The sequence below is a fragment of the Mus pahari genome, chromosome 14, assembly GCF_900095145.1.
Source record: "Mus pahari chromosome 14, PAHARI_EIJ_v1.1, whole genome shotgun sequence".
In the NCBI taxonomy this organism is placed as follows: domain Eukaryota; kingdom Metazoa; phylum Chordata; class Mammalia; order Rodentia; family Muridae; genus Mus; species Mus pahari.
Window position 1 is genome coordinate 73,482,401 of NC_034603.1, and position 13,931 is coordinate 73,496,331.

General features: G+C 45.3%; 1 protein-coding gene across 7 annotated transcripts in view; it reads right to left on the bottom strand.

Moving 5' to 3' along the window:
- The window catches only part of Strada (STE20 related adaptor alpha), a 31,188-nt gene that overhangs the window by 7,233 nt on the left and 10,024 nt on the right, over nucleotides 1–13,931 (bottom strand). For 4 of the 7 annotated variants that reach the window (XM_029546371.1, XM_029546374.1, XM_029546372.1 and 1 more), the window contains exons 3-6: nucleotides 3,735–3,837; nucleotides 3,309–3,430; nucleotides 1,295–1,403; nucleotides 1,092–1,215 (exon numbers count right to left, since the gene is read on the bottom strand). In XM_029546371.1, the coding sequence (XP_029402231.1) occupies nucleotides 1,092–1,215; nucleotides 1,295–1,403; nucleotides 3,309–3,430; nucleotides 3,735–3,837 (458 nt within the window). Of the gene's footprint in view, nucleotides 1–1,091; nucleotides 1,216–1,294; nucleotides 1,404–3,308; nucleotides 3,431–3,734; nucleotides 3,838–11,038; nucleotides 11,068–13,931 lie in introns of all 7 variants that reach the window. The other 3 variants (XM_029546370.1, XM_021211945.2, XM_029546375.1) reach the window with 1 other exon arrangement.

Consider the following 13,931-nt stretch of genomic DNA (forward strand, 5'->3'; position numbering starts at 1 on the left):
GCCTCGAACTTAGAAATCCGCCTGCCTCTGCCTCCCAAGTGCTGGGATCAAAGGTGTGCACCACCAATGCCCCGCTGATACATTTAATCTGCACTTTTGTTCTTGGGTATTCTTGGCAAGTGCAAGATTACCTAATCATTTCATGTTAAGCAACTCCCTTCTCAGTGCTGAGCAAGACTCATCTTCGCTGCTACCTATATACATACAACTTTTGCTTCTGATTGGTATCTCTAATCCAGGGATCTAACATTTACCAATTCTCCAGGAAGAGACACTCAAGGTACTTCTAACTTAGTGCAAATGTCACAGATGTCAGCATGCAGGTCCACTGACGGGCACACAGCCAGACCTGGTGATAAGCCTGGGTCCCATTAGCCCCTAACCACCTCCAGGTATGTGTACAATGTGACATCTTATCTTCATCTGAGATCTCTGATGGTTGAGTGTCTGTGGATGACTACTGAGGTCTGCTCTGCAGTAATTTCCCATCCTGACATTCTGCTATCTTTTCCGTTTTGATGATCTTGTTGCTCATGTGTGTTCAGACAAAGCTAACATCTGTCACTCTGGTATACATTAATTTATAGTGTCATTTATGAAATAAAAATCTTTACCCCTAATATAATCAAATTTATCATTTTCTTGCTCCATGCTTCTTAAATCACTAGAATTGTATGTCTCAGGTCCAAAAGCTATCCCTCACAGCTGACTTCGACTTACGTCTGCAGTTTGGGGTTTGCAATATGGCTCAATGGGTAAAGGCACTTGCTGCCAAGCCTGACTACCTCAGTTTGATCCCTGAAACCTACAAGGTGGAAAAGAGGCTCCAGTTCCATTATCTTCTCCACTAGGAGTTAACTAATAAGCAACCTGGTTTTGCCCTGGCCATGGGCCTGCTCTGAAGCACACAGGAGTAAGGCAGGGTCAGGGGTGAGGGGCAGTGGTCCACAGCAGATGTCCCTCACACAATAAAGATCATATGACTTCAGCACTGACTAGCTAGACTGTCCCCAAGTGGCAAGCTTAGAATCCAGATCCTTAACTATGAACTCTAGGTTGGCTAGTAAGCGGTTAAGTGGCTTGGAACACACCTGTGCACATAGCCCATGAGATGGATGTAGTCTAAGGCCTTTAGCACCCCCTGCAGGATGTATGCAATCGCCAGTTCATTCATGCCATCCATGAAGTGTGTGCCAATGAGATCCTTTGCAGAGCCTGAAAAGGACGTCAGGAATAACAGGAGAAAGCAACAGCACAGAACCCAACCAACAGCTCTGCAAGCCTTTGCACTCACCGTACGCCATAAATGATGTGACGACCCACAACTCATTGTCTGCGATGAAGGTGGCTCGATACGGCACTATATTGGGATGGCTGAAGAGTTTAGAGACATGAAGCTCCCCCTGAAAGCAACAGCAAAGCTGAGGTCGCAGTCAAGAATGTGTCCAACTTGAAGATGGCAGTAGTGTAGGGGACCTAGTACCTTCCGACACTCTCCTCAGAATCCTTCCAGGGCAGGAAGGCCCACCATACTTGAGGAAAGCCACCTTATTTGCCCACTTAGGCCTCTTGGTGGCCCTGCCAGCCACCAACACCCAAGAGCCTTAAAAAACAAACCCTCACCATGCAGGGTCACTGCTGTCAACAGTGAGAGTTAACCGCCTCAGAAAAGACAAAAATAAAATGGTGGCTGACACAGGCATGATTCACTTAATTAAATCCCAAAGGCCAAGAATAAGCTTGAGGTCAGGCTGGGTAAGAGCAAGATGCTATCTAAAAATGAACAAAAAAAAAATTTTCACACTATACAGCAAAGTATAAGAGTTAACAAAATTAATGGACAAATGACAAGTATGTAATACAAGGAGACATTCCTAGCAACTTGACTGGGGGCCCCTTCCCTGAAAGCAGTTATATGAAACACTTGAAAAAAAAAAAATCAGGGGCTGGAGAGATGGCTCAGTGGTTAAAAGCACTGACTGCTCTTCCAGTCCTGAGTTCAATTCCCAGCACCCTATATGCACACACACAATTTTATGTGAGTACACTGTTGCTGTCTTCAGACACACCACAAGAGGGCATCAGATCCCATTACAGATGGTTGTGAGCCACCATGTGGTTGCTGGGAATTGAACTCAGGACCTCTGGAGGAACAGTCAAACCACTGAGCCATCTCTCCAGCCCACTAAATAATTCTTTAAAAAAAAAAAAGTTCAAAGGAACCTCAGACAAGCCAGGTAGCTGTATCTGTTATGCCAGTGCTTAGAGCAGTGGTTCTCAACCTTCCTAATGCTGCAACCCTTCAATACAGTTCCTTATGCTGTGGTGACCCCCAACCATAACATTATTTCTTTGCTACTCCATAACTGCAATTTTGATACTGCTATGAATTTTAATGTAAATATCTGATAAACGAGATATCTCATATGACCACAAAGGGGTTGAAACTCACAGGTTGAGAACCACGGGATTAGAAAGCTGGGACAGAAGCCGGGCGGTGGTGGCTCACGCCTTTAATCCCAGCACTTGGGAGGCANAGGCAGGCGGATTTCTGAGTTCGAGGCCAGCCTGGTCTACAAAGTGAGTTCCAGGACAGCTAGGGCTATACAGAAAAACCCTGTCTCGAAAAATCGAAAAAAAAAAGAAAAAGAAAAAAGAAGCTAAAAGTATAGAATACAGAAATTTCAGGTTCTGGTACTGGCCCCACTTAGTGACTATGAACAGAAGAAGTTGGGCAGCAGTCAGGGGAGCATCACTTGAGGAGAACTGGACAGGTAAGGAAGGGCGGGAACTGCACACTGAGTCCACACTGCACTGGATGCTACACAGACTGGTATCATAGGATGACACCATAGGACCAGGAGGAATCTCACCCTGACTCGGTTCCCACACCAGTTTAAAAAGAGGGAGGCTCCTTGCTTGTCCAACTGAAAGGTGCCTGCAGTGAACAGGATGCTCAGGGCCAGAAAATGGCCACTGGTGGCAGAGCAGGTGGCTCTGCTGTGACCAAGATTTCCTGGGACTGATTCTGTCTCTGCTGCTCTGTGTTTGTGGGCAGGCATGCTATGTAGCCTCTCTGAATAACGCAGAACAAACCAAAGAGTAGTATTTAAAGAGGGGCCAGCTGGATGGAGCAGGACCACAGGCCGATCAACTGTCAGATGCTAAGATTCTTCACTGATGCCTCATGACTTCTCACGTGGTCCACCTTAGTCTCCTGCAGAAACTCCTAGAGGAATGACCATGTGGCCAGGAGCATCCCCATCCCCACCCTGCTCCCTCCAAGGCCCACACCCATGCTTCATTACCTGCAAGAACGTCACCATCTCATTGGAACAAGCTTCTAGGTTGATTCTTCGTACTGTCACATACTCTCCTGTTGGTTTGTACTTGGCTAAATTCACTGTCATCAAGTCCTCAAACCCTTTGCCTGAGAGAAAAAGAGGAATGACTTACATAAAACCAGCCACAAAGATCTGTCCACTCTAAAGAAAGAGGAACTCCATTTCAGCAGAAAACTCTGGTTACAAAGTTCACTGCTGGTGCTTTCATACTTCACATTTCCTGGTTTGTCCATCACTCCATCTCAGCCAATCACTGTAGCAGACTCTAGCCTCCTGGAAACGACTTTCCTTACTTGGCACAAGAAACCACAGAAGCCCATTGTCACTATGAACCCTCCCAGATGGCTGAGGGCACTGTAGTGGGAATGTAAGCATGTCCCTGGGTGTTACCTATGACGGTGAGCAGCTCATAACACCCGCCCTCTGGCAGAAAGCTGCTCATGATCTCTGGTTTGGAGAAGGATGCTATGGACTCTGAGCTTGCCTCATTGGCCTAAAGGAAAAGAAAAAAGGGTTAATTAGGAAAACAGAGGTGGAGAGTGGGGCAGAGGCAGTCACAGATGCACGAGGAGCCTTGCCTCTACAACACACAGCAATCCTGACGGTGCCAAAGAAGCACCACTGGCTCTACCTGAAGAGGAACACAGACAGCATTTGGGTGTGCAGTCAACACTCTGGCAGAACAAGAGTTGTGAGATCTACAAGCAAGGACAACTATCCCAGCCAACTGCCAGTCTGCTTGTCCTCCCCAGTGACTGACTGCTAAAGTCTACCAAGTACTTGGCTGGGGAAGGGTATGTGGAGAAAGACATACCAAAGAATTGAGCAGGGAGAGGAATACAGGGTTCTGTGTCTTCTGCTTCATTAGGGTCCAATTTTTAAAAGCCCAATTACAAGATTCTAAAAGGTCAGACCGGCGATCTTGCTCTAGAGCAGTTCTCAACCTATAGGTCACAACCCTTCTGAGAGGTTGCATATCAGATATCTACATTATTATCCATAACAGTAGCAAAATTACAGTTATGAAGTAGCAATGACATAACTTTATGGTTAGGAGTCACAACATGAGGATCTGCATTATAGGTTCTCAGCCTTAGGAAGGTAGAGACCACTAATCTAGAACTTCACTGGTGGAACCCCACTCCTGACTCCCCGCGCTACAGACCCAGGGCCGGCATGCTCAGTCACCTGGACCCCTGCCAGCTAAGGCTGGGGAGGAAACTGGACACCAGCCATTTGGGCTGTGGACCGACAGCTCTCCTTTCACAAGCTTGCTTTCCTTTAGGGCCAATGCATTCCTATGACTTGGGGAGAGGATTTCTGTCTTCAAACCTTCCTGCAGGTGTGTCTAACTGCAATGGAGATATCTGAGGCCGGCTCCCCGTGTGGTACACACGGTTCTAAGCCTGGCTTCAAGGCAGGGGTGCCAGTGCCCACCTGTAATCCTGTACTCAAGAGGAGGAGGCAGAGGGATCAGGAGTCCCAAGCCAAGCGTCAGCGACAGGAGACTATGTCTCAAAGAGCCAAACAAAAGAAAACAAACCTGGCCTTGATTCAGAAGGAAGTGTAAACACACAGAAGTTAGCATTGCTTGTAAAAGCTGAGACTCTTCTGACAAGGTGGTACCTGAATCATCACCATGGCAGAGAAGCCCCCCAACCCACTGTGCTTGGCATCATTGAAAAACCATATACTCAGCTGGGTGTGGTGGCACACACCTTTAATCCCAGCACTCGGGAGGCAGAGGCAGGCAGATTTCTGAGTTTAAGGCCAGCGTGGTCTACAGAGCAAGTTCTAGGACAGCCAGGGCTACACAGAGAAACCCTGTCTCGAAAAAAAAAAAAAGAAAAGAAAAGAAAAAAAGAAAAACCATATACTCTGCAGAGCCTACTTACATGGATCCGATCCTCCCTCCCCACGCTACATGAAGAAATAGAACAGATACATCCTCTTTGAGACAAGGTCTTTGTAGACCAGGCTGGCCTTGAACTTACAGATCTGCCTGTCTTTGAACTTCTGAGTGCTGAACTATGTCTCCTGAGTAAAGCTGACAGCAACTACAAAGAATCACCGGGTCACAGACCACAGGATCAGCCAACTTGACATAGCTTTCCAGGACACCATTCACATCACACTCTGCGTGCCTGCAAGACTGTGCAACACTGTGTGTGTGTGTGTGCGCGCGTGTGTGTGTGCATGTGTGTGTGTGCGTGTGTATAGGTGTGTGTGTGTATGTGCGTGCGTGCATGTGTAGTGTGTGTGCGTGCGTGTGCGTGTGTAGTGTGTGCGTGTGTGTAGTGTGTGTGTGCGCGTGTGTGTAGTGTGTGTGTGTGCGTGCGTGTGTAGTGTGCGTGTGTGTGCGTGTGTGTGTGTGTGCGTGCGTGTGTGTGTGTGGTGTGCGTGTGTAGGTGTGCAGGCATATTGCTTTGGAGGACAGAGAGCATGTATGCGGGGTCAGTTCTCTTCTTCTACTTTTTTTTTTTTTTTTTTGGTTTTTCTAGACAGGGTTTCTCTGTATAGTCCTGGCTGTCCTGGAACTCACTTTGCAGACCAGGCTGGCCTGGAACTCGGAAATCGGCCTGCCTCTGCCTCCCGAGTGCTGAGATCAAAGGTGTGCGCCGCCACGCCCTGCTCTCTCCTTCTACCTTTTAGGAGGAGAACTGGGAGCTTAAGTCCGGTCACGGGGTTTGCACAGCAGTGCCTTTACCTGTTGCCAGTGCACTTGAATATTCTTGCTCTCAATTGCATCAGTGTTTGGGTCACAGAAAGCCCATGGGTTGCTATCAGATCTGGCTACCCCACTGACTTCATCTCCCTGACCAGTCTGTTTCCCCACACAAACAAGGCATGTCTTCAACCTTAGTGAACCTGTCAATCACTTCAACTAGAAAACTTTTCCCAAGCCGGGCACGGTGGTGCACGCCTTTAATCCCAGCACTCAGGAGGCAGAGGCAGGATTTCTGAGTTCAGGCCAGCCTGGTCTACAAAGTGAGTTCCAGGACAGCCAGGGCTATACAGAGAAACCCTGTCTCGAAAAACCAAAAAGAAAAAAAAAAAAAAAAAAAAGAAAGAAAGAAAACTTTTTCCTCTTAGGATTTGTTTTTATTTTGTGTCCTGGTTGGTTTTCTGTCCATCTTAACACAAAATCGAGTCATCTGGGAAGAGTGACTCCTGGGTGAGACAAATGGCTCTGTCAGGTTGACTGTAGGCAAGTGTAGGGCACTTTCTTGATGAATGACTGCTATAGGAGTACCAAGCCCAGGTACTGAGAGGCTGAGCAAGCCAGTAACCACTGCTCTCAGTCCCTGCATCACTGTAAGCGGTAAGATGAAATAAGCACCACGTTTTATCCCTAGTTGCTTTTGTTCATGGTGTTTAACATAGCAATAGAAAGCAAACTAGGACAATGTGTATGATGGGTGTTTTGTCTGCACGTATGTAAGTGCACCAAGTATGTGCAATGTCTGTAAGGGCCAGAAGAAGGAGCCATATTCCCGAGAATTGAAGTTTTGAGTCACCACATAGGTGCTGGGAATTGAACCTGGGCCCTCCATAAGCAGCAGGTGCTTTTAACCTTTGATCAATCTCTCTGGGTTCTTCAACTGGAACATTAGCACATGGCTACAACTTCTGTCCCCATTGATTTTTGTTGCTGTTGTTTTTGTTTTGTTTTGAGACAATGTCACAGAGCCCAGGCTAGCCTCAAACTCACTATGTAGCTGAGGCTGCCCCCCTTTGGTTATCACACACACACACACACACACACACACACACACACACACACACACACTTTCTCATCAGGGTCTTCTTATCGTTTAGGTCTTAGTATAATCTCTCCAGAGATGACCCCGTTCAGCAAAGCTGAGTCGGTTCCTATCACTTTATTATGTTACGATGCTTTTATGTTCTTCACACAAGTCACTGCTAAAGTTGAGCAATCTATTTCCTGTCAAGTCCACTACAACATGAGAGGTTTGCCTACAATCTTCCCTAGAGAATCAAAGGGTAGGGCGAATGCCAACTCCTCTGGAGAATCAGAGAATAGGGCGAATGCCAACTCCTCTGGAAAGAGGGCTCAAAGTGATGGGGAGATGGGTCCTGAAGCACCTTCCCAGAGCCTAAATCTTCCAGCAAGAAAGCATTACTTTGTTTTTGTTTTGTTTGTTTTGAAATCGAGTAACATACAGCCTCATGAGAAGTGAGGCTTTGTGTTTAAAGCTTTCTCTGGATTTCCAAACTTCTTAAACTTCCTCTAGTTTGGGGGAAAAAAAATATAAGGAAGAACAATTGAATCCTCAGAATAAAATATTTACTATAGGCACTTTTAAAAATTGTATATACTTTAAATAACTCTCTTTGGAAAGGTCCTTTTTACCTGTGTTCCACTTCTTGGCAGGGCGGCATAGGAGACACTGCCCACTGAGCTCCAACTATGCATTTTTTGTAGAGAACAGGGAGGGGACCGCTCAACAAATTCCTTAGGAACTTTGCCCAATCCTTCTAATCTAGGTGTACAGGAAACGACCAGAAAGAGTAACCTTAGCAACCAGTTTTTATTTTTTTCTTTTGGAACTGGAAAATGTGGAACTGCAGGAGACGAGCTAGCCCAGAGGCCACGGCAGATTCTACCCAGCTGCCAGCCTTCTTCCTCACCACACACATTCCCAAAGCAAGCCTTCCCTCTGGCTAGTCTACAGTTAGAGCCAGCATGCAAAGACAGGGAAAGGTTTGAATGTTCTCTGGGTAACTAAGATTAGTCATGTCTGTGGTTGCTAGTGACACTTTCTCTTTAGATTATCTGCACAGCTTCACTTCTAAACAATGACTTGAATTAAATTGTACATCTGGTTTCCACAGATGGATTTAAAATGCAGATGGATTTATGAAATGCTTGATCTGCTACTGACAAAAGAGATAGGGTATCCTGATAGGTTTTCTGTCAACTTGACCCAGCTAGAGTTATCCGGAGGAACCTCAACTCAGGAAACACCTCCATTAGATTGCCAGTAGACAGTAGTCTGTAGAGTTTTCCTGATTAGTGAGTGGTGTGGAGAGCGCAGCCCACTGCAGGTGGCACCACCCACGGGCCATCGGGCTGTAACAAGAGGCCTGAAGAAGCCAATAAGCAGCACTCGTGCATGACATTGGCTTCAACTCCTGCCTCCAGGCTCCTACCATTAACTTCCTGCCTTGACTCCAACTGTGGACTGTTGTGATTCAGGATACGTAAGCTAAATAAGCCCTTTCCTCCCCAAGTTGCTTTCAGTCATGGTGTTTACCACAGCAATAAAAAGCAAGCTAAGAAAGTGATACCAGGGTCACAGGGACTGCTGTGACAGACAACCATGTTTTGGTGGGAGCCTGTGAAGGACTGTGGAGTCAAGGCTGGAAATGCTGTTGTGGGGACATGGGAGATAATGCTGAGAGCAGAGCGGATGATAGAGGTCTAGCTTGTGAAGTCTCAGGAAGAAGCAGAGACTGCTGGGGTTGTTCGTGTGATATTTTAAAATAAGAATGTTTGGTTTTGTAAGCTAGGGCTGAAGAATCAGCTATGGTTGCGGTAAGCCCAGAGTCACTGAATTAAACCCTGTGCTTTATCAGAACAGGGTTAGCTCATTAAACTCGTCCAGATTTTTAAAGTCAATCTTCAGAGCAAAGGGATGATTTTTTTTTTTTTTTTTTTTTTAGCTCATTCTCCTTAAACACAGCACAGCATAATTAGACCAGTGTAATCAGGAATTTCAAATTGCCCAAGAAAAGACTAATTCTGTTCCTTTCCTCTTTAGGTTTCTGTAACATTAAAAGCATTTTACTTTTTTGAAACATTTTTAAAACAACAACAACAAAAAAAAGCCACTGATACCCAGAAATGACCATAAATCAGTAACATTGTTTAAAATAAAATCCAAAAAAGCATACAAAGACAACATAATATTTATGAAACACTACCAAATGAACGCATCCAACTGGCCACAGATTTCACCAAGGACAGTTTTTGCTAGAACATCAGCAGCTAAAAGCATATGAAAATTATGTAATTAGCATTCTCTCTGTCTGTCTCTGTCTGTCTCTGTCTCTGTCTCTCTCTGTCTCTCTGTCTCTCTGTCTCTCTCTCTCTCTCTCTCTCTCNTCTCTCTCTCTCTCTCTCTCTCTCTCTCTCTCTCTCTCTCTCTCTCTCTCTCTCGTTTCCTGAATGAAAGCACATGGGTCTGACAGACAGGTGCTCCCGACAGTGTAAGCTCTGTCAAAACTAACTGAGCATCATTATCCCTGACTCAGCCTTGAGCTGCCTACAAAACAACTCACAGAAAGGGGTCCGCCAAGTGTTCTGTTCTTATGTCTCCAAGTGTTCTGTTCTTATGTCTCCCAGTTCCCATCCTCCTTCCCTACCTCTCAGGCTCTCAATGTTTAACAACCCTTCAAACTGGTAATCCTCTAGCCTCATCCTCCTGAGTGCTGGGACGACAGACAGGTGTGTGCCACTATGCCCAGCCACTGTGTGCTCATACGCTTGCTCACTCTCTCGCTCTCCCTGCCCCCTCTAGCCAATGACTCATGTTTTCCAAAATAGCTGTGCACATATGGTGTTATTTACTTGGGAAAATAGAGCACAAGTGGAGGGAAGACAGCAAAAATCTTGCAGCTTGTGCGAGTAAAAACAAACAAACAAAAAAATCAGAGGCAGGCAGATTTCTGAGTTTGAGGCCAGCCTGGTCTACAGAGTGAGTACCAGGACAGCCAGGGCTAAACGGAGAAACCCTGTCTCGAAAAACCAAAAAAAAAAAAAAAAAAAAAAAATCCCTGTTTTGTATGGGTTTTGCAGGGAGGGAGAAAGGTTGAGTTTAACATTGTTTGGTTTTCTCAATTGTGTGTGTACGTGAGCAGGAATGTATGTGGAGGTCAGAGGATAACTCTGGGGGTCAGTCCTCTCCTTCCACCTGTAAGTGGGTCCCAGGGCTCCCTCAGGCTGGTGTCCAGGCTTCTACAGCCTATGCATTTCCCGCTGAGCCGTCTCATGGCCCTGGCTTGTCTTAAGGCAGGCTTGCCGTGTAGCTCACGCTGGCTTTGAACTAGCCATTCTCTTGCCTCAACCTCACAAGTGATGGGATTGTAGCCACGTGCCGTCAGGCCTGGCTTTGTCTGTCTGTTGTCTTCTGTCCTGAACGGAGGGTGGCTCTCAGGGCCTTATGTATGCTTGTCATGCTCTAGCTCCTGCGCTGCACCTCAGCCTCAGTTGTGAGGGTGGGTGACGGGCGTGGTATACCTAGTCTCTTCTGTACTTTTGAATTTTGGTCTTGTTTTTACAGTAGGAGACCTGAGGTCCTGCCTAATGAGCCAGAGAGAGATTTGTGTTTTCTGCAGGGACTGAAACTTGCTGCTGATAGTCTACTGATGAGGAAGTGCCACTGAGACTGAAATTTCAAACTGATGAACTTAAAGTGCAAGGGTGGGGTGGGGGAGGGGTGAAGACTTTAGTCTCCAGATGAGACTTTTCTGATCTTTAAATACACAATAAACTTTTTCCAGGGTGAAACCTGAAGCATCACAAATAAAAAAAAAAAAAAAAAATTAACATTGTACTTCAATTCAAGCTGCGAGAACAGAAGAGCAGAAGCATAGCACTCGAGAGGCAGAGCACAGGCATCTCTCACAGGCATGCAGCAGCCAGAGCCAGAGCCCAGAAAGCCACTTACTTTTCTCCGAGTGTCACCCGGAGGCTGCTCTGGGGTAGAGAAATCGATTGTTGGCATTTTGTTGTTAGCGGAAGACATACCCACACTCAGAATAGCAATGATCACACTTAGGACTACAGTTAATAATAGAAACCACATATGTCATTACAGTACTATACACATACATAGACCTACAGTGAGACCGATGCAGCCTCATGGACGTGAACATCAACCTACTCCACAGTACAGCCCTGAGCACATTTACTTACCAACAGCAGAGTACATTGGAATATGCTGGTTTCTGGGCCTTATACTTTGTGAACCAAAACCCCACTTTTCCCCTTCCCCTTGTTCTTTAGGACCTTGCTCAGGCTGGGCAATTACCTACTCTACTATGTTCCTTGATTTGTTTATTCTGAAAATTTCTTTTAAAACTTTTAGCACTTGTGTGTGTGGAGACAAGGACAGCCTGTGGGAAGGCTGCTGCTCCCCTTCCATGGGGTTCTAGGCTTGGCAGCAAGCGCCCTCACCCCCTGCCCCCCGAAGCCTCTCACTGGTCTTTGTTCCTTTTTTTGAGACAGTACCTTGGCATATAACTCAAACTGGCCTGGAACTTGTGGCAATCCTCCTGCAGCAGCCTCTCACTAGGACTGATACTATAGTCATGACTCAAGACACTCACTGTGTCAGGCTCCCAAATTCATTTCAAAGTCACAGGAATGCTGGGCCACTTTTTATTTTTATTTTTTAGATTTATTTATTTTGTGTTTATGAGTGCACACCAGAAGATCCCATTACAGATGGTTGTGAGTCACCATGTGGTTGCTGGGAATTGAATCCAGGTCCTCTGGAAGAGCAGTCAGTGCTTTTAACCACTGAGACATCTCTCCAGCCCTGTGAGCCACTTCTGAGCAGTGTAGCATTAGACTGCTTTTTGAGGAGTGTGTGTGGGTTGGAAGCGGGGGGGGGGGGGCGCTGGTTTAAGGTACACACATTTCAGCAAAGCAGTACATGTCTAAGGGATGTTTCCCAGCTCAACTCTCAGTCAGAGATTGTAATGGATTCTGACTTGTAGTACAGCAGTGGCTTTGGGCATCAGCTGCTGGGATAGGATAACTGAGTAACCTCCTGCTTACAACTCTCTGTGTCCCTTGATTTTTTTTTTCCCCATCTTCAAAAGTAATAGAAGTAACTCCATTAACATGGGCTGGAGATACAGTACGAGTGCGAGTGGGCCTGCCTGGTGCATGCCAGGCCCTGGGTCTCATCCACCCCACCCAGGAAATAGTTATTAAAGTTACTAACTTAATAACTTAATAGTTAATAATTTAATAAATTAACAGTTAATAAATACTATACGGCTATCTTAAACCATACAATTCTGAGTACTTAAACTACAGCAAGTCAGAGAGGGAAGCATCGTCACCAAGGAAAAGGCCTTTCACTCGCGACACTAGAGCAGCCGACTGCCCAGCCACCAAAGAGTAAAGGAGAGTGGTTCAGCCTTGGTTTTTCAAAGGGGAGAAGCCAAGTGAGAGGTTACACGAAATACTCCTCAATTTTCTTGACAGAAGGCAATTTCCAAGCTGCATAAGACTGGGTAATTCTGGCTACACTAAGCTAGACCATATGGAGAACAAGCTCTTTACTGCCTTAGGTCAGGGACTAGGATGCTGTCAAAGAAGCCAGTGGCTAGGCATAGTGGCTCGCTCCTTTAATGCCAGCACTCAGGATGGAGAGGGAGAAGGCTCTCTGATTCTGAAGGCAAGACTATATAGTGAGACCCTATTTCAAACAAACAAGAAAACTAAACCACAACAAATTCTCAGGTATCCAGAGACCCCACAGTCAGAAACTGAATAAAAGAATCCATTCATTTCAGTCACATATTCAGCAATATTTGTGACTAATTCATTATAAGTAGAGTGTGTGTTGGCACATATGTTATGGTCCATGCACACAGGTCAGAGGACAGCTCTGTGGAATTGGTTCCCTTCCCACCTTAATATGGGTTCCAGACATTAAACTCAGGCCAGGCAAATGTGTAATGTACGGAGCCGTCTCATCAACCATGGGGTCTAACGTATTTTACCCCATTAGTGACGGGAAGAAGAGACTACTGACAGGACTTATTTTTTGTTCCATTAGTTTATACTGTAATAACTTTTGCTGGTTATAATTAAAACAAAAAGATCCTATTGGTGAGCTCTTACCTAAAATATAACACTCTTAAGTCCATAAAACTACTACTCTAAATTTTCTTCAAGATTATTTAAGGAAAATAAATTAATAGTGCCATCTAGTAATTAAAACATTTGAGTTTTCAGCTCCTTTGCTATTTGTGGATGCTGTGGATTTCTGTCTATTCATCTATAAGATGCCTAGAATATCATGATAGTTGAAACAACTATACTGTTGTGTTATTATCATTATCTTTTGGTTTCTAGAGATGGCCTTGTTATACAGCCCATTTGCCACTGAATTTCCTTATGTAGTCCAAGAGGGCCTCAACCTCTTGCTGCTTCTGTCTTGACCTCCCAGGTGCTAGGATTACAAACAGGTATGTGCCAACATGCCCAGACACTACTACTGTTTCTACAGAGAGAACTTTTCCTTTGCTCTGAACTAAGATCATCGTTTCCAAAAGACCTTACTTTGAAAAGGGCCAAACAGGAATGTCTGCACCTGTTAAACCTCACAGCACAAATCTACCGAGACAATAGGTTTTATAATAGGGCGTTAGTATTTTTGTCCTGATAGATTTTCTTTTCTTAGTTCTATTAAGTCTCATGATTTCTTCTAAAAAAACATGAGTCAACTTTATGGATCAATACAACCAGAACTTTTATATCACTTTTATATCTGCCTCCACCTAGTGTTTTAAAGTGTGTGTGTGTGTGTGTGTGTGTGTGTG